The 22,636-nt window shown below is 58.0% G+C and overlaps 1 protein-coding gene across 3 annotated transcripts in view; it reads left to right on the forward strand.

Annotated features, from left to right (window-relative positions):
- TOM1L2 (target of myb1 like 2 membrane trafficking protein) overlaps window positions 1-22,636 on the forward strand; it is a 68,984-nt gene that overhangs the window by 41,284 nt on the left and 5,064 nt on the right. For 2 of the 3 annotated variants that reach the window (XM_055407472.2, XM_055407473.2), the window contains exons 3-12: window positions 2,912-2,990; window positions 6,399-6,548; window positions 8,268-8,402; window positions 9,306-9,440; window positions 10,176-10,292; window positions 15,076-15,209; window positions 16,993-17,041; window positions 17,254-17,374; window positions 17,975-18,092; window positions 19,003-19,078. In XM_055407472.2, coding sequence (XP_055263447.1) covers window positions 2,912-2,990; window positions 6,399-6,548; window positions 8,268-8,402; window positions 9,306-9,440; window positions 10,176-10,292; window positions 15,076-15,209; window positions 16,993-17,041; window positions 17,254-17,374; window positions 17,975-18,092; window positions 19,003-19,078 — 1,114 coding nt within the window. Of the gene's footprint in view, window positions 1-2,911; window positions 2,991-6,398; window positions 6,549-8,267; window positions 8,403-9,305; window positions 9,441-10,175; window positions 10,293-15,075; window positions 15,210-16,992; window positions 17,042-17,253; window positions 17,375-17,974; window positions 18,093-19,002; window positions 19,079-21,033; window positions 21,100-22,636 lie in introns of all 3 variants that reach the window. The other variant, XM_055407470.2, reaches the window with a different exon arrangement.

The following is a 22,636-nucleotide window of genomic DNA, read 5'->3' on the forward strand; positions in this document are numbered from 1 at the left end:
CCTGGTTGGCCCTCACCCAAGGTTAGCACAGTTTGAAAGGGCAGATGCAGGATGCAAGCCCTGCTGACTGGCTCCAGCCCGGAAACTCTGGGTATGTTTCTTTCATTTATTCAGAGCTCACCTGGCAGGTTGGGGTCCTGGTGGACAAAGGTTTGATGCTCTCTTCTACAAGCCCCTTGCTAGGCTTGCCCTGTTGCCCAGCCTAAGGTAACCTCCAGCCTGGGGCCTTGTGTGGCCGCCCCTGGTGCCCTGGGCCCTTGGTCACTAAGCAGCAGTGCCTGGCAGAATAATACCCCCCAACCAGGATGTCTTAGATACTGTTTCCCAGGCCTCCCTGGACTACTAGTCAGGTGCAGGTACCTGGGTTTGATGAACACTCCTGGGAGAGTCTCACGGTGGCTCTGGTGAGGATCACGTCTTCATGACTATCTCGGACCTTCCCCAGCTCACAGAGTCCTTGTGCCCAGCCCTACGCTGGAGGAGCCCGATAACTGTAGTGGAGCAAGGGAACAGCTAGGAGGGGTGGCAGGAATGGAGTGGGGGCATTCAGGGTATGAAGAGGGTGCAGCCTCACTCTCCTGGGGGACAGGGAGGAAACTGAAGCGGCAGTCCTGGTGCCGAAGGACCAGATAGCTTCAGGATGACTAGAGGAGTGTGGGGTCTGTGGAGACTCTGGGGAGGCCAGCTCCTGCGGCCCCGATCTCTCCCCCAGAAGCTTCTGGGTGTGGTATCCCCTTCTTGCTCTCAGCCTCTGGGTTCCTGCTCCCCTGCTCCTGGCTCATGGCTGATCTGCTGCTGCAGGGAGCTGTGTGGGGCCCCCAACAGGACCTGGATCCTATTTCCAGGCTTCTCCCTGAGATAGGGGTAAATAATACTTGCCTTCGTGCTCCCTCTCAGGCAGCACCTTCCCTCTAAGTTGGGAGCTACAGCATCTCTGATTTCCTTCCATGTATCCCCCATTGGGAGCCTGGGTGCTGTGCTCCCTGAGCCACACGTGAGCGCAGCCCTGGGTGGCTCTGCCTGTTTACTGCTCCGTGGAAGTTCAAGGGAAGGGGATGAGACCCTACTTGATGGAGCCTTTGAGACAGGAGAAATCAATCACGCTCCTGGCTGGTGGTCATGGAGCTCCATTAGCTCAGGTCCACAAAGTCCTCAAAAGCAAGAGCTTGTCAAGTCCCTTTTTGCAGAAATCAGCACCCCTTGTAGGAACTGCTGCCGCATTGCACACACTTCCAGCAGGGCCTCTCCCCAGGGCAGTGCTGTTGCAGCCACACATAGACACAGCACAGACACACAAGAGCACACACACATCACATACAGGACACACACAGCACACAGAGCACATACATATGAGCACACAGGGCACACAAGACCACACACACACAAGACCACACATGCATGCACACACACATATGAGCACACTCACACACAAGGGCACACAAACACACAAGAGCACCCACAGGGCACACGCACACACTGCACACACACACGAGCACACACACACACAAGACCACACATGCACGCACACACACAAAAGAGCACACCACACAGGGCACACACACACAAGAGCACACACAGGGCACACTCAGTGTGTGCACACTACACACATACACATACACTGCACACACACAGCACATACACAGCACACACACACACAAGGACACACACACTGTGCACACACACTGCACACAAGAGCACATACAGAACACATACACACCTCTGACAGGGCCCCTCCCCATGAGCAGAGGACTCCTGTGGGCAGCCTGACTGCAGGCTGGCTTCTGTTGTTCCTTCTGGAAGCCTCTGCTTTCTGTCTAACTGAGCTAGTTGGCAGAGCTGCTCCCTCCCCTCCCCCGGCTTTCTCACACAGTTTAAAAGAACATTTTTCTTTGGCAAGTAGGTAACAAATATTTCTGAACCATCAAGATAGGAGGGCCCCAGTTTAGACCTAGATTATGCTGACCTGCAGGTGAGAGCCCAGTTCTGATGGCAGAGGGCAGGGACTCCTGAGAGAAGGTGGTGTGGTGCTGGGGGCCAGGGTTTCATGCCCAGGTCACTCCTGGCACCACAGCTTTGCTGAATCCTGGCTGAGAGTAGATTACACAATGTGTTAGACACAGGGCTGCACCCAGTACATGCCCTCCTGGGCAGGCTGGGGACCCACCTTTCGGTCATGTCCGAAGTGTCAGAAAGAGTGTATCCTGGACAGTCAGCATGTGATGCAGCCGTGTCAGCTGGAGGCCCTGCAGTTCTGCCCCAGGAAGCCTGGTCAGATCTGGAGCCTCAAACCCACAACTTCTGTACTTTTGAGCAGACTTACTTCAGTTTTCTCAGGGAGAAAGGTGCTCCCCGGAGCCAGAGGCTGGACATCCAGGCCTGTACAGGGACTTGGCCAGGTTTCCTTCTTGAGTCCATGTGCCAGCCGGCTGGTCATTCTTCTGAGAGAACCATGCTTGCACGTGATGCAGAATTCTAGGGGGCCGGAGCCTGTGTGTGTCCCCAGGAACAGTCCCTGTTCCTCAGCCCCACGCCTTTCTCAGGGGCAGATCCCTCCAGAGTCCCCTCCCTGTGGATGTCGGACATGTGTGCCGGGTGCTTCTTATCCTTCCGAGCTCAGGTGGCAGCGTACCCTCTGCCCAGCTCTGCAAACCATGCTGGTCCGTGTCTTTGGACCGGTGTGAGGAGCTTCTGCAATCTCCAGTGCAGCTGCCTGGTACTCCATTGTGTACAGAAGCATGGTTTAATTTAACCTGATACACACTGATGGGCATTGGGTTTGTCTGCAGTCAATCTCATTTACAAACGGGCAGTGGCAAATAAGGTCATGTACATGCTGTTGATACCATGGCCCTGACTTTGCAGGGCGGTGCCCAGGCAGGATTGGCAGGGTCTGCACTTGTCTCTTCTTTAGGCCGAAGGATGCCATTCGGGCCCTGAAGAAGCGGCTCAACGGGAACCGGAACTACCGGGAGGTGATGCTGGCGCTGACTGTGAGTGCCCCTGCCCCTCTCCCAGGGTGGGAGCGTGGCCAGGAGCCTTGGCCCAGACAGCAGTGCCTCCTGCTGCTGCCCTAGTGTCTTGCCCTCTGAGATGTGTGAGCCCGAGTCTGATGACGTGCTAGCAGGGACAAGGTGTGGACAGCGCTGTCCAGTAGAAGCCCCCAGCAGAGAAGCCCCAGGCCTGGCATGGGTCCCTGTTGTTCACCAGTCTGCCATGGGACACTGAGGCCAGCTGCTCCTCTGGGGTCAGCTCCCTCCCTGTGAGAGTGCCAGCTCCCCCAAGCACCTGCCCAGATGTTATACACTTGCTTCCAGAAACCTTCCCAAGTAGGTTTCCCCATCCGCTTTTAAGGATGAAGAAACGGGCTCGGAGAGGCCCAAGGTTTGCCCAGATGTCACAGCGAGTGAGGTGCCGACTGGATTAAGGGGTAAAAACTGAACATCACTGCAGAGGGTCTTGGGAATATCAGCAAGTGACTCCTTTCAGGAAAGAACAGATCAGATTTTTGCCTGTCCTTGAGATGTCAGAGGGCTTCCCAGGTGGCACTCGTGGTAAAGAACCCCACTGCCAATGCAGGAGACATAAGAGACACAGGTTTGATTTCTGGATTGGGAAGATCCCCTGGAGAAGGAAATGGCAATCCACTCCAGTATTCTTGCCTGGAGAATCCCAAGCACAGAGTAACCTGGTGGGCTACAGTCCGTAGGGTTGCAATGAGTCAGATACCACTGAAGCAACTTAGCATGCACACAAGATGTCAGAAAATTAAAAGGGATGGCTTCCAGTGTTATCTCTGTCTTGAAACCTAATATTTTTTCAAATGTGGTTAAAAACCTGCCTGCCAATGAAGGGAACTGGAGATAGCAATGGCAACCCACTTCAGTACTCTTGCCTGGAAAATCCCATGGACGGAGGAGCCTGGTAGGCTGTAGTCCATGGGGTCGTGAAGAGTTGGACACAACTGAGCAACTTCGCTTTCACTTTTCACTTTCATGCATTGGAGAAGGAAATGGCAACCCACTGCAGTGTTCTTGCCTGGAGAATCCCAGGGACAGGGGAGCCTGGTGGGTTGCTGTCTATGGGGTCGCACAGAGTTAGACATGACTGAAGTGCCTTAGCAAAAGCAGCAGCAATGCAGGTTCGATTGTGGTACTGGAAGATCCCACGTGCCACGGGGTGGCTAAGCCCATGCGCCACCACTCCTGAGCCTATGAGCCGCAACTGCTGAAGCCCGAGCACCGAGAGCCTGTGCTCCGCAGCGAGAGAAGCCTGCTCCCTGCAACTAGAGAGAGCCCATTCACACCAACAGAGACCCAGAGCAGCCAAAATAAATACATAAATAGCTTCTGAGTGTGCACCGCAGTACTGTAGGTTATAGTCACCACGTTCTCTGGACCCGAGAACTCACCCACCTCACCACTGAGACGTACCTTTCACCAGTCGTACCCCGTCTCCTCCACCCCCAGCCCCTGGCATCCACTGTCCTAACTCTGTCTCTGAGTTTGGAGTTTTTAGATTCCACCTGTAAGTCATATCATACATTATTTGTGTCTGATTTATTTCACTTAGCCTAATACCCTTGAGAATCATCCCTGTTGTTGCAAAGGGCAAGATTCCCTTCTTTTTATGGCTGAATAATATCCCTCTGTGTGTGTGTGTGTGTGTCTGTGTCCCATTTGGTCTTCTTCGTGCATTCACCCATCAGTGGACACTTAGGTTGTCTCCGCGTCTTGGCTGTTGTGAGCAAGGCGGCTGTGAGCGTCAGGGTGCGTGTGTCTCTCTGATCACCTGGAAGCCTTTCCTTTGGCTGTCCCCCCCCCTCCCCAGGCGCGGGATTGCTGATGGCGGTAGCTCTGTTTCTAGTTTCCTAGGAACCTCCTTTCCGCTCTCTGTAATGGTGGCAGCAGTTTACATTCCCACTAGCAGTGTGCAGGGGTTCCCCTCTCTCCACACCCTCACCAACACGTCCCTCTTTTGTCTTTGGCATTCCTCAGATGTTTGAATAGAATTTAGATTTTTCTTAAACTCTTTTCAAATAAAACAAACAACAACAGCAAAATGCAATGTTAAGAACCACTTAATAAACTCACAACTTGAAAAATTAGATAGGGACTTCGCTGGTGGTCCAGCGGCTAAGACTCCACACTTCCAATGCAGGGGGCCCCGGGTTCGATCCCTGGTCAAGGAAGTAGATCCCTTGTGCCACAACTGAGACCTGGTGCAGTCAAATAAATAAATATATTTTTTAATTAGATAGGCAACAGATAAGGTGTGAGGTGATAGCTCATTGTGTTTTTATTCCCCTTTAGCCACGGACTTTATTATTTGAATATTTGTAGCTATTATTCTATACACGAGTTTCTTCTAAGACTCTACATTCCATCTTGCTCAGTCACTTCACTCTCCATTTTATGCCACCTTTTCGTGAAGAGATATTTCCCCCAAATCACCATCTGTCTGATTGTGTATTTGTTGTTGTTCAGTCACTAAGTCATGTTCGACTCTTTGCAACCCCATGAACTGTGGCCCTCCAGGCTCCTCTGTCCATTGGATGTCCCAGGCAGGAATACTGGAGCGGGTTGTCATTTTCTTCTCCATCTTTGTGGTTCTGAGTTGCATTTTCCTAATGAGCAGTGATGTGGAGCTTCTTTTCAGGTGCCTGTTGGTCATCTGTATGCTTCTTCGGTGAAATACTTGAGTCCTTTGCCCATTTTTAAATAGGATGGTTTGTTTTTTTGCTGTTGAGTGGCGTGAGTTCCTTATATACTTTTGGATATTAACATCTTATCAGATTTTATTTTGCTGAATTTTTTTTTTTTTTTTTTTTCCTGCTCGTGGGCCTTGGCTGCATTCTGGAAACTTCTGACGTGATTCGGGCCCTCAGGCCATGGGGAGGGGTTCACTTCTTTGGCAGAGCAGCCTACAATGGGCCATGCCAGCCAGGGCCCCTTCCCTCTGCAGCTCCTGCTCTGCTAGGCTCTGGGGCCCCACTGCCTCTGTCCAGGGCACTTTAAGGACCAGATGAGGGGACAAGACCCTGGCAGAGGTTGCCTGTCATCTGAGGAGCTCGCTGATCTTGGAGGAGGGTGACCCATGCCTCAGGGCAGGAGGAGATGGGGACTTGGAGGAGGCTGCAGGCCGTCCTGGCCATTGCTGTCCACTCAGAGGCTTGTTTCTGGGGACGCTCAGTCGTTGACCCCACTGAAACCCCAGCGTCCTTCTTGTGCAAGAGCTGGTGCCTTCTGACTACTGTGCAGCCCAGGGACCCTGGCCAGCAAGGGGTCACCTGTGCCTCGAGTTTGACTCTGGAGGAACTGGTTGGCAGGACAGTCTGGGCAGGAGGTGGCTATCTGCTGCCCCTCAGTTCCAGTGGTGACCTGTCTTCCTGCCTGCATCAGGTGCTGGAGACATGTGTGAAGAACTGCGGCCACCGCTTCCACGTGCTCGTGGCCAACCGGGACTTCATTGACAGCGTCCTGGTCAAGGTCATCTCTCCCAAGAACAGCCCCCCCACCATTGTGCAGGACAAGGTGCTTGCTCTCATCCAGGTAGGTCGGTGGCCCTGGGCCTCTCCCACCTCCTCTGAAAAGGCACCTGGTCCCTGCCTCCCTAGTGCAAGTCTGAGACCTCCCACCATGTTCTGGAAAACCCCTGCTGGTTGGGTGACCCGCTCAGCCCTGGGCTGGGCCTTAGGTGCGGGCACTTGGAGGTGGCCCTAGTGGCTTGCTTGGGAAGTCTGACCCCCTCCAGACTCAGTCTACCCCAAACAACTTTGTCCTGTGCTCACAGCCACCCCGCATGGAAGAAAGCAGGTGGACAGACGGAGAATGAATGGGGTCCTTAGCCTTCCCTCCTGGTCCCGCTGGCTCGTGGCCATCTCCCAAGGCCTGCGTCTCCCCAGAGAGCAGCCCAGCGCCCCCAGGCCTGGCCAGGCTCTGTGGAGAGAGGACCTGACCCAGCAGCTGGGCACACATTGCCCTCCAGTGCCTTCAGGGGCCTGTTGATGGCTGTTTGGGCAGGTGCCCCGAGGAGTGTCACTGACCAGAAGGGACAGTCAAGGTCTTCAACGTCACTTCTGTGGGGGGAGCCCTCCTGCAGAAGTAACGGCGGAGGCCATGCCAGAAGTAGCTGCCGCACCCCTGATTCTCCCCAACCTCCCTTTAGGCTGTGGGACGTTTTGAGATCCTAAAGTTTAGGTCCGAGACCAAAAGCTGGCCCGTTTTGAAGGTGGAGTCGCAGGACTGAGCTGGGTTTGAATCAGGTGGTGCAACCAGGGCAGCTGGTGAAGACGGGGGCTCTGGGTGCTCCTGCTGTCCTGCCGGTGCTGCCTCTGTGGCCCTGCCACCCGCCAGCGTCCAGGCCACACTGCAGTCTGGCCACTGCGGGCCGTCCTGACATGGGCGTGAAGTCCCTGCAGGTGCAGACAGGACAAGCAGACCTTGGAGGCCGGGCTCTTGGCCGGGTCTGTGGTTCGTGAGATGCAGTAGCCAAAGTGAACGAGTCTCTTTGGAAACTGACCTCGCGGCTTCTGGTGGTCAGCTGGTGAGGGACAGGTCTCTGACCTTGGGTTGGCTGGAGCCCTTCTGGAGTCAGGGAGGCAGCTGTGCCCAGTGCCAGTGACAGAGTTGGCAACGGAGCAGCTCTGCCTCCTCCTCTGGGCCTGTTTTTTTTTGGGGGTGTCCTCTGGAAGTACTTCTTTTTTTGATATATTCTGTAACTTCTGAAGAACAGAATTTTAAAAAAAATTTAACCGTTCCATGAACCAGTGATGAGTGGCAATCTATTGAAGTGTGTGTCCTTTCCTCTCTGGGTTATGTCTGATCTAACAGAACCTGGTGGCTGAGCCTCCCTGTGGACTGTCCCATGAGGGCACATGTCCCCTGACACTGGGCAGCTCCTGCTTTCCTGCCCTGGCTGCAGGCACCTGCCCGTCAGATGGGTGGCTGGACAGCATGGGCTCTGGGCTCCCTGACCTACTGAGGAAGCCGGGGGTCAGCCTGAATCTCCCCATGCAGAGTGAGGAGGCCACATTCCTGTTCCCCATGACTTGCAGTCGGTCGTGGTCAGGTGCATCACCTGGGCTCAGCCCCAGGACTTGGGGAGGGGGTGGTTTCTTGTCTCTACCCTAGGAGGCGCCCCATGCTGGACTCGGTTTTGTGTTCTGTTTCCATCTGCACTTAGCCTGGCAGTGCTGGCAGGAGGAGCTGAGTGGCTGGGCTGCAGCCCTGAGTGTCTGGCACCACTAACAGGTCCGTCCTTCCCTCCAGGCATGGGCCGATGCCTTCCGGAGCAGCCCTGACCTCACGGGGGTTGTGCACGCCTATGAGGAGCTGAAGAGGAAGGGTGTGGAGTTTCCCATGGCCGACCTGGATGCGCTGTCCCCCATCCACACACCGCAGCGGGTGAGCCTCCCAGGAGCCCATTGCAGATACTCTCTGGGTTGTTCAGCTTGTCAGCGGCTTCCTTAGGGCTCCAGGGCATCTCTTGTTGACAATAAAGCGGTTCCAGAGGGAGACAGCTGGCTGTGGGGGCTCAGTGGCAACAGTGTCCCCCAGTTTTCACCCCATCATGGGGGCTGTGACCCCAGGGACCAGTAAGGACGCTGTCAGGAGGTGGCTGCTCCATCCTGGGCGGGTCAGGTGCCTGCTCTCCAAGCAGGGTGTCCGGTGTGGGGACTGCATCTCCCTGGGGGCCTGAGCTCCTCTGGCTCCACTTCTACATTGCTGATGGCGCGGGGCTGATGGCCTCACTGGTCACAGTGCAAATAAGAGCTTTCAGGCTTCTCTACTCAGGTTAAGAGGCCATCAGGGGCTCGGAGGGGAGCACGGAGACCTGGACTTTCCAGCGTTTCTCATGTGGATCCACCAGGCCCCTGGCTGTGCTTTGTGGGGTAAACAGACATGTTTTATTTTTTGAGTAATAACAGAACGGTATTGTTCATATAGTTACAGAGGACAGTCAGTAAATTGCATGATTACTATTTACATTAGTCTACTTGTAAAGGCCAAAAAGTCATCTTCTGGTACCATGTAAGGGCTCCTGAGGGGCTCCTCCATAGCAGCAGGCCCTCTGCTCAGACCCCGTGGTGGTCCTGACAGAGGGAGGGCAGCCAGAGCCCTCAGGCTGTGGGGTCTGCCTCTCTGGGTTGTGTGGGGTGCCTGTGAGGTTAGTGGGGGAAGGAGCGGTGGGGGGCAAAGGGGTCAGGCTGACAGGCAGTCCCAGGGTGGGGGCAGTGTTGGAGGTCGGTGCAGGCCGGCCGCATGGTTGATCTGGGTTGACAGAAGGCTTTGTGGTTGCCCTGCCAGAGCGTCCCAGAGGTAGACCCTGCCGCGACCACGCCCAAGTCCCAGTCGCAGCCGAGGATGAGCAGCGGCTCCTACTCAGCCCCACAGGCCCCGACTCTGAGCACTGCGGGCCCCATCACTGCCAATTCTGAGCAGGTACTTGTGCACTTGGGCCCACGGGTGACCTGCCAGCTGTCTGCGGTCCCCTCCCAGGAGACAGATCAGGGCTACCTGGATGGAGCTGGAGGCGGGGGTGGGGAAGTGGGAGGGGTAGGGGGGATGGGAGTGGAAGCACAGGGCCAGGGCAGGGTGGGCAGGAATCCGGCAGGAGCTGAGCTGTGAACAGTTATGACCCTGTGTGGCCTGCAGAGGTTCAGATCTACCCGGTGAGAAGGCCGCCTGCTGTGGAGGCAGAGGTGGGAGGGACCCCACCATGGCCGGCACATGGCCTCCCTGCCCTGGGAAAAGGGAAAGTGGACACATTTGCAGGTGGATGGCCACCGAGACCCTCCCCTGATGGGCTGTCTCTGCTGGGGGGCTGGCAGTTGAGATCTGCCCCCTCCCCAGGTGGGGGCTGGTGGGGAAGGCATGGCTCATGCTGGCTGCTGTGGTTAGACCTTGATTCCCGGGCCAGAGTCTGCAGCTGTGAGGTTCCTGGACAAGGCCCCCAGCCCTGCAGGGACCTTGGGTGCCACGTTCACTAGCATGTGAAGGAGCAGAAAGGGGCCTGAGAGGCTCGTGTCCCCTGCAGGCCCTGCGTGGCCCCCTCGCCCCATCCAGGTGCTGCCCCCGGGGGCCCCAGCTGCCCGCGCCCCAGCTCAGGTAGACGAGCAAGGCCACGTCCAGCTCGCTGACCACCCCCTGCTCCCCCACCGCCCTCTGGCCCCACAGATTGCCAGGCTGCGGAGTGAACTGGATGTTGTTCGAGGAAACACAAAAGTTATGTCCGAGATGCTAACTGAGATGATCCCTGGGCAGGAGGACTCATCTGATCTGGAGTTGCTGCAGGTGAGGGCATTTGGACCGGGGTCACAGGAGGCAGCTCAGGGTTTGGGCCCATCCTCAAGAGGGACTGAGCTGGGGAAGCCCGTATCGGCCCCATGCATCGTGGGGCCATCAGAGGCCAGTCCCTGGTGCTTTCTTCTTTCTTCTTAAAAACCTGTTTTCCTGGTTACAAAATGCCAGTTGTAGACTGTGTACCCATCGAAAAAGAAAGGAGGGACAAAGGAGAAAATGATTTCCTTTAATCCCAGCGTCCACATATAAGCACTGTTGGTTTTGGTGAATTTTCTTTCAGACATGTTTTCTGTGTTTATTCCATATGAGGTGATAGAACGTGTATAATTTTACGTTTTGTTTTGTTCACTCAATGTTGTCACAAACATGCAGGGACCATCAACTCTTCCTGTTCTTAGGGGCTCCTTGTGAGACATTTGGGGTGATACTGAGGTCCTTGTGCCAGGGTGGCTCATGTCCTTGCCCACTGGCTACCTGCAGTTCCAGGAGTCTGGCATAAAGGGGTCTAGGAGTATGGCTGGCCCACAGGGCTCCTGCCCCATGTCCACAGAGCCCAGAACTGGGACCTGGCCCTCCCCACACCGTCTCAGAGGCTCTGGCATCTGGGAAGTGGCAGCGGCTCAGCCTGCAGGGGCAGCCCCTCTGGGGGTGGGGAGAATGTGGTGTGAGGGATGCCTGGAGGACGAGGAGCAGATGCTCCCGCAGGAGCAGATGCCTGGGCGACAGGGCAGAGCTGATGGCATGGCCCATGGCAGCACCTCCCATACCTTCCACTCAGGGTGGCTGGTCTTGGTGCCTGAGGGCCACACTGCACCTGCCGTGGGCACGCCGCTGCTGTCTTTTAGGAGGGCACACAGCCCGCACCAGTAGTCTGGGCCTGAGTGGTGCTGGTCGTGCCCCTTCCCGCCCCTGAGGAGCAGGTGGGGAAGTCAGCCTAGAGGTGTTTGGGCTGTGGTCCCTGCCCTGGAGGCACTCAACTGTGGGCAGCCCATCTCTGTGGGCCCAGGCCCACCGGCTGCTCTGGACATGGAGTGGAGGGCATCCCAGCTCACCCACGTGCCAGCCACGCGGCGGCCTCCACTCGCAGCCTGAGTTGATCTTCCAGGCTTTACCCGAGGCTCAGGAACTGAGAGGGCATCCTGAGGCAGTGTTGTGCTGTGTCAGCACCAAGTTCCTGCTGACCGGTCTGCAGTGAGCAGAACGGAGGTCCTGTCAGCGGGCATAGTGGAACAAAACCAACCCCAAGCAGAGAGCATGCACTCTGCGTGCGTGTGTGTGTATTCAAACAAGACAGCTAAGGCTGAGCAGGCAGCATGCACTCTGTGTGTGTGTGTGTGTGTGTGTGTGTGTGTGTTCAAACGAGAGCCAGGGCCAACCAGACAGCATGCACTCTGCGTGTGTGTGTGCATGTATGTGTGTGTGTTCAAACAAGCCTGTCAGCCAAGACACACAGAACCTGATCTCTTGGCGTCAGCTCACAGTTTTCAAAAATAGGTTGCTTCCCATGACGTTTCCTTCCCCTCTGTTCTGCTCTGACTTCAAGCCTGCCCACTCGCTGCTGTCTTATGAACCAAAGAGTAAGGATGGCCCTGGGTGCCAGTGGGGGGCTGTCCTTTTGGCATGAAAGACTCACAAGCCGGCAGCACTATGAGCAGACAGGGTCTGCTGACTGCTGGCTGTGCCTCTCAAGCTGTCCCCGACACCCCGCTCCTCTCCTCCCCTGCAGCCGGGAGCCAGCCAGGCGGGGTCTCCCAGGGTCAGGGCTGCACTGGACAGCAAGGCTCCACGTGGGAAAGTGCCACAGTCTGCTGGCAAAGGGTAGGGCTGGAGGGCAGCCAGACTGCTCACGGCAGAGCTGTCCAGAGCTCACGATGGGAATAAATGCGCCTGTCATCAGCCCAAATGTTCACGCCAGCAGAAGCTGCTGCAGATTTGAGTGTAAATTGCTGGGTAGGAGGTGGAGGACATGGGAAGAGGGAAGCAGAAGGTATTGGCGAGGCACACCATGGCGGCGACCAGCATCTGGAAGGGTGACCAACGGCTTCCTGCATTTCACGAAGAACCTGTGGAGTGGCAGGGACTGGAACAAGGAGGGAAGGCGAGGCTGAGTCCCCCTGGGATGGTGAGGCCAGGGCCTGGAGTAGCACAGAAGCCTCTTTCTGGGCCGGAGAGACCTGCTGGCAGCTGGTCCAGCCCTGCCCTATTGTGGCCCCCCGACGGCAGCTTGCCTAGCACCCTCTTTCCTGAACGTCCTCAATGACAGGCCTGGGAAGCACCTCCTCCTCCAAACACAGGATTCAGATAGCCTTTGGGAAGCAGCTCGGCAGAGCAGAAGAGCCGCAGCTGAGGGGTGCTCAGGTCCGTTTCCAGGAGCTGGTGACTTGGAGCCTGGAGTAATCGCTGTCCTGGCAGAGGACTGGGAAGCAGCTGAAAAGTCACCAGCATAGGGCCAGGTGCAGCTTGTCAGAGCCAGTGGGGCTGTGCGTGCTTGTCCGTCCACGTCCACCCCCACCCCCTGCTTGCAGCTCCACCAGCTGAGCAACACGAATTCATCTCCTGTGTGGCAGGTCCTTCACTGCTTTGGTCGGCCGCCCTCCCTCGCTGGTGTTTCTCAGCAGGAGGCAGTGCTGGGGAACCTCCATCTCCCTTGAGAGCTCTCCAGCCATGTCTCCTGGCTGCGCGTGGGCTCAAGTTTCTGGGCCTGAAACCTAAGGCTTTGCCTCTGTCTGCTGGAGCTTGGCCCTCGGTCGCACATGGGAGTCCAGCCTTTGGAATCCTTGGGGTCCTGGTGCCAACAGCCACGCCCCTGCTGCCCCCAGATCAGCCTCTGCAGCTTTGTCTGCAGTTAGCGATAACATTTAGTTAATCCAGTGGCGCCTAGAACAGGCATTCCTTCACAGCTGTGCCCCAGCTCCTGGAAGGCTCCTGTTAGGAGCCCTGCCCCACGTTGTCTCTTCAAATAGCAGATGGTTTATCCCCTCTTGCTTCTTGCGTCTCGTTTCAATAGAAACTGAGATGGCCAGGACCGTTTTCTCCAGAGAAACCTAGTTGACTATGTGTTCAGCTTCATTATTCCCCTCTTGTCGTCAACAAAGACTTTCTCTTCCTCCGTCTTCTCTGCAGCTGCAGAGCGCAGATCTGCAGGACCCCATTCCCTGCTCCTTGGAACCCAGAAAGATGATTAAAAGGTTGTTCTGCACGGTGGGGCTGAGAGTGTCCCTTGAAGAAAAGATGAAGCTGTGGGGATTAATTAGACAGGAAAAGGATATTTTGCCAAGTGCTCTGATGGATGGAGGGCGTTTGCACCAAGAGCGGTGACCAGTGGCTCACCCTACTGTTGAGACCCAGACCTGGGAGGCCAGACAGAGACTGTCCGCGGTGAGGACGTTCCTGTCTAAGCTGGGGCCGGTGGCAGGCTTTGGTTGCCTTGTCTCAGCTCAGGACCAGAAGAAGGTGCCTGTCTGGGTGGCATGGAGCTGGAGGGAGGCAGGAAGGTCTGCCTGGAGCCACTGCATCTGGCTGTGGATGATCGCTTAGAGGCCCTGAGGGTGGCCGGCGGGTGTCCGTGATGGCACAAATCTTTATGCTCTGGTCTTTCTCACTTATACAATCTCTCTTTTTTTTTGTCCTTTGTAAGTTTTTAAGATAACTTAAAAGTTTGAAGCAAGAAGGTAAAACTTTCTCTCTGCAGAGACCCCAGGAGGCCCCTGATCTGGGTCCATGTGTAGGTGAAGCTCCATGAGGGACCCCTGGGTGCTGGCCCAGGTGTGGTGTACCCAAGGCCCTGCCGGTGGGTCGGGGGCTATCTTGCCCGCCGCCCACCCCGCCCCGGCTTCAGCTGAAGGCCACAGGAGCCAGGCACTCGTGCACAGCTTTGGGTCTCCTCCTTCAAAAATCATCTAGTGCTTCCCAAATACTCTGTAGGGTCAGGGAGCCCTTCCTCCAGAAGTAAAACTCTACAGAGACCCCTAGCATATTAAACAGGTGGAAGCAGATGAGGCACCCTGGCTGTTGTGGCAGGGGCCAGAACCCTGGGTGGGGGGTGGGGGGCAGCACCTTGGGCGTGGGAGGGCTCTGGGCAGAGCTTCACTTCTTCCACCCCCTTCCCGCCCTAGACAGCTGAGGGTCAGGACTGCTTGCTGTAGCCCTGACACCCCGCAGGGGCTGGGCTCCTGGGGAGACTGACTGCAGTCCCGCCTTCTCCAGGCCGGCGCTGTCCCTTCTTCAGGCAGGTGTGCCTGGTGCTGGAGCCGCTGCCTGCAGTCCGCGAAGGGGCTTCTTCTCCTTGACCTGGTGGCGCCTCCACTGGGGTGGATGGGAGCCCGGCTTTGCTAACTAGATGTGAAGGGGGACTGGGGGCGTGCTGGAGGCGCTGAGTCGGAGTGGGTTCACAGTGCACAAGCAGTCTTGGCGCGTGCCCAGAAAGCGTTGAGATGCGTGGGGCTACAGAGAATGGGGCAGCCTGTCCCAAGTGATGGGGTGGCCTCTGGCATGTTCTGTTGAAGAGAGGAAGCAACTGCAGGGAATCGTGTTCTCAGGTTTTACAAGCGGTCTGTGTGAAGTTGTTATCCGCACACGGCAGAGCGCACACTAGGACGCTTGTTCACACTAGGACGCCTGCGGGGGAGGGGCGGGTGGTCTGGGGGGGTCCTCCGGGCCTCGCGCACACGCCTGGCCTTGTGGTGCTTCTAGAGCACGGGCCCTGGGGTGGCTTCTAGAGTCGGCACGCGCAGCTCCGAAGCGAGCCCGCGGTAGTCGGGCCGTGTGTCCGCAGGAGCTGCACCGGACCTGCCGCGCCATGCAGCAGCGCGTGGTGGAGCTCATCTCCCGCGTGTGCAACGAGGAGGTCACGGAGGAGCTGCTGCACGTCAACGACGACCTCAACAACGTCTTCCTGCGCTACGAGAGGTGGGGGGGGTAGGCGGGGGCGGGGCCCGGGGCGGGGGAAAGGTCTGTGGCAGGGGCGGGGCCCGGGGCGGGGCGGTCCAGAGCAGAAGGCCGGGTGGGAGCATGTAGGCAGGCGCTGCCCTCGGTGAGGCTCAGGCTGGTCCCCTGTTTCCCGCCCAGGAGGGAGAATGGCCGGGAACCCCTGCCTCCTGCACCTGCTCGTTGGAGGAGCCCCTGAATCTGCAAAGGATTAAGGGATTAAGGGGGGAAATCTCTATCGGGAGATTTCCTCTTTCCCATGTTTAAAAAGAAAGACTGTCCTCTCCTTTGCAGCGTCAGTGTCTGGAGGCTCTGGGGCAAGGGGTGTGAGTGCCGACAAGTCGGTTTGGGGTTCAAGGTAGAAAACCTGCATATTCTTTCCCTTCCCGGAGCCTTCCCTCGGGAAGAAGTGTGGGATCCAGGCAGTGTTAAGCAAGCAGGTGGTGGTGAGTGGGTTCCTACCCTGGGTTTGGAGGGGGCTGCCTTAGGAAGCACGTTGGCCAGGCCAGCGTTTTGCCCTCAGGATGAGGTGGCCTCTGGGCTGCGGACCCTGGCTGGATGACCTGGCGTCACAGAAGGTCCACGTGACCAATGGGCATCTGGGCCTCAGGCTGGTTTTGCTGTGGGTGCCACAACTCTGGACCTTGTTTCTGCTTCGACTGTGGTGGCAGCAGTGGGTGGCCCTGTGTCCGCTGGTTGGGTGACGGGTTGACCACGGTAGGTATATGGGGCCATCCAGGGCCCCAAGTGCCAGGGGGCACAGGAGTGGAGCTGAGTCGGGGGGGAGCTCAACTCCCGGCCCCAGAGCCCTGGGCCCTGCCCCGCGTCTTCTGTGTCTCCAGTCTCGATGGACTGAGATTCTCACCCAGTAAGCCCATCTCAGGAATAGGGTAACGGTGATACACAGGCAGAGCCTGGGGCTAGCAGACCTTCCGGCCAGAGAGCCTCTGACAGGACTGACTGTCAGTGAGGGCACGGGGAAGGTGCTCTAGTACACGAACTACAGGCGGGTTAGAATTCCTGTCTGTGTAGACTGAGTACAAACCGCATCCCAGCTTGTCCTCGGGATCCCTGCTCACCACGCATGACTGCAGCACGTGGCGGGGACCACTGAGGAGCAGGATTCCCAGCAGAGCCCCAGCTGTAAGAGGTCTTAGCCTCCAGTGTCTGGGCTGCCATGCTGGTCCCTGCCTGGGACAGAATGCCTTGAGTGCAGGAGAGGAGAGTGTCCTTGGCCAGGCTAGGTCCTCTGTCTGGTGACTGACCCCCATGCAGCTGCTGGGGCCTGAGCCTGCCTTCCTCCTCGAGGTGCCAGCCCGTGGGCCCCACCCTTTCCTCCAGCACCTCGGCTCCTCACTCCCCAGCAGAGCTGCCCGACTGGGAGGGTGGCAGTTCTCACCTGGATCTGAGATGCCCCCAGGGAGGGTGGCTGACCCAGCGCCCCTGCAGGACCCAGAGGCCCCTATGGTCTAGGGGGCCACAGGAGCTCAGTGAGTGAGAGTTGAGCCAGAGGAGCCCAGGGTGTGCTTTGATGCCTCCTGGACGTGCCAGCCAGCACCTCCTCCCTCTCCTGCAGTGCCTGTGGGGGGGCTGACCCCCACCCCAGTCGCCCCATGCAGAGACAGGCAGGACAAAGTTGTGTGTGTACGGGGTGTCCACTCTCTGGCCCCCAAATGAGCCTGGGTCTCTACTGGCCTCCGGGCCTGTGAGTACCACGGCTCCACCTCCCCATACCCTCCTTACTCCACTTTCCCTTCCGCCTTAGGTTCGAACGATACAGGTCAGGCCGATCCGCTCAAAATGCCTCTAATGGGGTGAGTGTTCCTTCTCGCCTGCCTAGGGGCCAGGAGACTGGCCTGAATTTGACCTTACCTCTGGTTTTCCTAACTGTGGTTGAAATATTAGGGTGATAGGAGAGTAATCTCTGAGGGGGAGGCTGGGGGAACATCCCTGGTAGGTGGGTGCAAGGAAACCCCGGGACCTTGTGGGCTTTCCCCTCTGGGCCAGCATGTCTCCTGCCTGGCAGGTGCTGAGTGAAGTGACAGAGGACAACCTCATAGACCTGGGCCCAGGGTCTCCAGCCGTGGTGAGCCCGACTGTGGGGAGCACAGCACCCCCATCTCTCTCCTCCCAGCTCGCCGGCTTGGGTGAGTGTCCCTGGCCTTCCCCACCTCCTGGCCTTGGTGGGGCGGTGGTCCATGGGGCAGTGTGGGCCGGGTCTTGCTGTGCCAGCTTCAGCTCAAGACTTCTCCCTAAGCTTAGAGTTTGAACCTATTGGAAACCTGGAGTTGGGGGCTGGCAGTCCAAGGAACTGGAGGCTGTTTGGGCCTGAGGATAGGTGGCTGCTGTGTCACATGCGTGCGTCCTGTGTGGCCCGAGTGATCGCCTTCTCAGCGTCAGCCGGGCCAGGGCAGCAAACCGGCATCAGCTCCTCAGGTGCTGGACCTGCAGCCCCAAAGGCTGCTGAGGCCACACCAGGTCTGGAAAGGTCGGCGGCTGATGGCATATGGGCACCTATGTAGTATCTGTTACATAAAGGACTGCTGTGCCTGGCTCCTGGTGTGCCCTGCAGGGCCCGCCTGCTCACTGCTTGCCCCCGTCTGGGAGCAGCTTGGGGGGCTGTGGCTGTTCTCTACCCTTCTGACCCCCAGGACTTCCACCCATCAGGGGCAGCCCACTGGGGAGGGGTGGTCCTTCCCGAGGTCAGGCCCACATCTGTGGTCACCTGTGCTGTGTTCTGTGTGCAGACCTGGGTACGGAGAGTGTCAGCGGCACCCTGAGCTCGCTGCAGCAGTGCCAGCCCCGGGATAGCTTCGACGTGTTCGCCCAGACCAGAGGGAGTGCCTCGGCTGAGCAGCGCAACCCGTACGTGGGGGCCCTTCTGATAGCTCTGGGGACACTGGGAGGCTGACCCCGGCCTGGCCCCATGGCCAGCATAGCGGGGCCTTTAATTCTCCGGGGCCAGGACTTCACACTCTGGCTGCCGGAACCTGGCCGGAGACACTGATGCTGCATGAGGCCGGCATCCCGGCTGTGTCAGTCTGTCCAAGTCTGGGCTCTGCTGCTCCCCCTGCTCGGCACTGTAGTTGCAGGAACCGCCTGTCGGGGGGTGGAGTGGAGGCGAGGGGGGCAAGAGGGTGTGGTGGGCAGGCAGCGAGTTGGTTCCTAGCCCCAGGGGTGTGACAGCGGCCTCCCTGACAGCGACTCTGGCCACGATGAGCCAGGTGGAATTGTGGGAGCTGATTCCAAAACACACAGCCCCCTGCATCTGCTGCTGGGAGCCTTCTGTTCAGCCTTGACCCACCTCCCAGGGCCCAGCATCTTGATGCATCCAGGTCTCGGTCTGTGCTCAGGGCTCAGCAGGTTGAGCAGGGCCCCAGGCCCCGCTTCAGCACAAGATGTTGGGGAGTAGAAGGGACAGCCCCACAATGAGTGATAGACCCTGACCCTAGACCGGGAGACTCCCTCACTTGTCGGACGCCCCCAAGGCCACTGCTCTGCTTCATATGGCCGCTCCCTCGCAGCACCCTGTCCTTGAGCCTTAGAGATGCCTCATATTGTTACTTGGAGACACCTCATATTGTTATTTGAAAGGGGGACACTGAGGTGCATAGGGAGTGAGCAGCTGGACGTCCTGGCTTCAGCTGCCTTCAGACCCCAGGCTAAATGCTGAGGCTGCTGAGCACTCGTGAGGAAGGTACTGTGGCCAGAGGGGATGACCAGTCCACCCCTGTCCATCCCCATGACTACCCTGTTTGTGCTCCTTTGTCCCCAGGCCCACCTACGAGGACCCCCAGGCTGTTGGAGTACCTACTTCGGCAGTTGATGGTCGGAAACAGAGCTCCGAAGTGGTAGGTCTGGAACCTTGCTTTTCTGCCTGGAGGGAAGGCCAGGGGGGTGGGGTGGGGGGTGAAGGAGGCTAGAGAGTTAGGCAGAGCTGATGGCAGTGGGGGGCAGACCAGAGGGGCAGACCTGGGTGAGCCACATCACCTCACCGAGCCCCCCCACCTTGTGGGAGACCCCAGTGTTAGCTTTTCCAGGAGACAGACCCCGAGAGGGGGCGACTGCAAGAGCAGCCCAAGAGATCTGACTGGGAGCCCTGCTGTGCCCTCCGAGGGGGCTCTGGGCTCTCGGGGCTCCTGTGGTAAAGGTCTGTCCCCAGAGGTTGTAGTGCCCTGGGCTGGTCAGTACCCCAATAGGTGAGACCCCCCCACAGAAGGGACAGGAGGTCCTGCAGGCCCACCCACCTGTTGCATCAGAAGGGGGTTGGTGTTCTGGGCTGCAGGGGGATGGGCAGCGCTGAGGGTGGAGGTCGGGTTGTTGGGGCCCCAGATGCCATGATGGCTCTTTCTGCCTAACTGAGAAACGTGTGGCTGTGAGTGAACGAATGCATGTGGGGCGAACTGGAGCCCCAGAACAGCTCCCCACGCCTGTCCTGGGCTAGCAAGGGGCAGCGCTTCCTCAGTGTCAGCCCGTGGCCTCCCACAGCCCCTGTCTGGGTGGCCTGAGCAGACAGCAGTGCTGTGGCCTGCTGTCTGCAGGAAAGCTGCTCCCTTGGTCCCTTCTAGTTTAGGCAGCTTGGAGAGTCATGCATCTCTCCTCACCGGCCACCAGGGGGCACCAGAGAGCCAGCTCGGCTGTGACTCTCAGTGCCCCGCCCCTCAGACCCCTGAGGCTAGCTCTGCTGCTTGCTCTGGTGGTCATGGTCCACGGTCTCCTGTTGCTGAGGACGACTCCCCGTAACTCAGGGCACCAGGGGGCCAGTGAGGCCCCTCCCCTGGCCCCCCTAGCCAAGCTGGCCTGGTCAGCTTCCCTTTCTGACTTCAGGCCTGCTCCACCTGGCCCAGGTGTGTCCCAATGCCAGTGCCCAAGGTTCAAGCTCAGGAATGTGTCCAGCTTCTCACCCTTCACCCTAGGTGGGTGGGTGCCTGGCCTGGCCGCCTCTCTCTTGTCAGCATCTTCACCTGCGGGAGACAGGCTGCTCCTCATGTGTCCTGCTCAATGGAGGACTCAGGAGCAGGGTTCCTGTGGGCAGTGTGTGTGTGTGTGTGTGTGTGTGTGCGGCTGTGGGGGGCATATGTCTGTCTGTGCATGTCCATGTCTGTGTGTCTGTGAGTTTGTATGTGTGTGCGTATCCCTGTCTCCGTGTGTGTCTGTATGTCTGTGTCCGTGGGTGTGTCCATGCACACATACACTGACATGCGTCTTCAGGCCTGTACTTCAGGTTTTGTTGTTCATATCCTAAACAGTGCTGACCTGGAAGTGAAAACTGGGCCAAGGGTGAAATTAAGAACACAATAAAAGGGGAAACATTGTGTACCCGCACCTCCACAGTACATCCAAATCAGGAGTCTTAACTTTAAATACTTTTACTATGTAGAAAGGCACTATTCCCCAATTCAACATTCACATTAAGAGTTGGGAAAGGAACACACTGGTAACTGAAAGGGGAAAAATAGGGAAAAAAGCAGAAATGAGAAGAAATGGAAATGATTATGCCCCAGCTGCTTCTGTGACATCGCTCCTTGGTGACCCCAAGAGTCCCAGGCGGGAGGACATCCCCGCTGGCTTTAAGAGGTTTCCCAGGGTGGGGACAGGGCTTGAGCATTCCCTGCCCTGTTGGAACCCCCTGTACTTAACTTCTTCTTTTATGCAGGAGTTGAGGGGTGTTTGGGAGGGCGTGGGGTGCTGGGTCCAGCTCCTCGGTGACTTAGCTTCTCTGTTTCCATGACACCGGCTCTTGGCCTTCTTTACCACGGGTCTCGCTGTGACTTTCCTTTCTGGGACGTTTCTGTCCTCAACCCAGAAGAGAGGTAAAGCTGGGGACTCCGCCCTGGAGCCCATAGACAGCTGGCTCATAGCCCAAGGAATGGTGAGCGGTCATCAACCGCGCTGACCCCCTGTCCCCCCAGCACTTCCCTCTGTCGCCTGCTGAGCCCCTGTGAGTCGGACAGTCCAGGGCCACCCCCCACCCCGGCAGGTGCCCAGTCTCCCCCTCCTGTCTGTCTCCTTAAGCCACAGACTTCCAGCCCCAGAAACACAGCTCTGGTTTTCTGCTGAGCTCGGTCGTTTGCAGGAGTGAGGGGAGGGCCCTTCCCCCTTCACTGTCCCTGGAGCTCTGGGCAGTATTCACTTTGCAGGATGAGCACGAGTCCTGTGGCCTCTGCCTGGTGGGGGGGCGGGGTGGGGGGCCCCCTGCTGTGAACGTGGCCGTCCTCAGCCAGTGGGGTTTGTGCCCACCGTGTCCCCCAGAAGGGTCTGTAGCCCCTGAAGAAACACAGACACAGCAGGAACCAAACGAGAGGAGTCCGGGGCGGGGGCACTGGAGTCACACGGGCAGTCAGCCCTGGGAGGTTGGCGTCCGAGGCCAAAGCCTGGGAGGGTCCCTCCTGCCTCGTGATCACGTGGCCCAAGTCTGTGCACAGAGGGGTCGCCCGCTCCAGCCTGCCTGCCGGGCAGGGAGCAGCTTACCTCTCACGGAGCCACCACCTGGCTACCTGCCTCTGCCGTGGAGACCAGAGGTCTGTGTGTCATGGGGCCAGAGCGGGAGACGCTGGACACTCCAGGAGGAAGCGGGACTGGCTCCTGGGGCCCAGGCAAGGACGGGCCAGTGGAGGACTGTTCAGGCTGGGCTGGCATGCCTGGGCCTGTGAGTGGCACAAGGTCTGGCAGAGCCAGGTGTGGTAGGGCCACTACAGCCCAGGCCAGGGTGTCAACCCATCCAGCTCGGAGCCGGTGACTGGGCCCAGCCACATTTGGGGTCATCGCCCACTCCTCCACAGCCCTGCTTGCTGCCCCAGGCCCAGGGCCAACCTTAGAGACACAGGCTAGCCAGGCCCTCGTCTGCTTCTTTGGGGCAGGCTGGGGCTTCACCCCATACAAGTGAGTGGCCTTAGAGCAGGACTCCTTAGAGCATGTTCCCTCCATTGTCCAAATTGGGAGGATCCATTGTGTGTCCTAGGACCTGTTAATCCTGTAAAAAAGGATACTGCCCACACGCGCGGTGTGGCTCGGCAGCTGGTGGTGGCACCGCCCCTGCCCGGCCCCACCTAGAGCTCCAGGCTCCGGCTTCAGAAATAAGCCCGGCTAACAACTAACCGTGCATCTCACCTGTCTGATTGCAGTGTGTTCTTTTTTTTAAACAATGTATATTAATTGCTTTGCCTTATTTCCCATAGTGTAGAAACCCAAGTCTTTCCAAACTGCCAGAGTACAAATTCTTTGCTTGGAAACTTTTTGTACTATTGAGCAAGACCAAGGGCTTGTAGATGGTGGTGAGGAGGTGGAGGGCGTGCTGTCAGGAGGGTCCACAGCCCCTGGGTATCACCCTTGAGCGCACCACTGGCTCCGGCCTCATTGGGAACAGCGTAGGCTTTCCTGTGGGGAGGAGAGGCCCTGAGAACCTTCTG

The sequence above is a fragment of the Moschus berezovskii genome, chromosome 20 (assembly GCF_049115385.1).
Source record: "Moschus berezovskii isolate FMDL1 chromosome 20, NW_MosBer_1.0, whole genome shotgun sequence".
In the NCBI taxonomy this organism is placed as follows: domain Eukaryota; kingdom Metazoa; phylum Chordata; class Mammalia; order Artiodactyla; family Moschidae; genus Moschus; species Moschus berezovskii.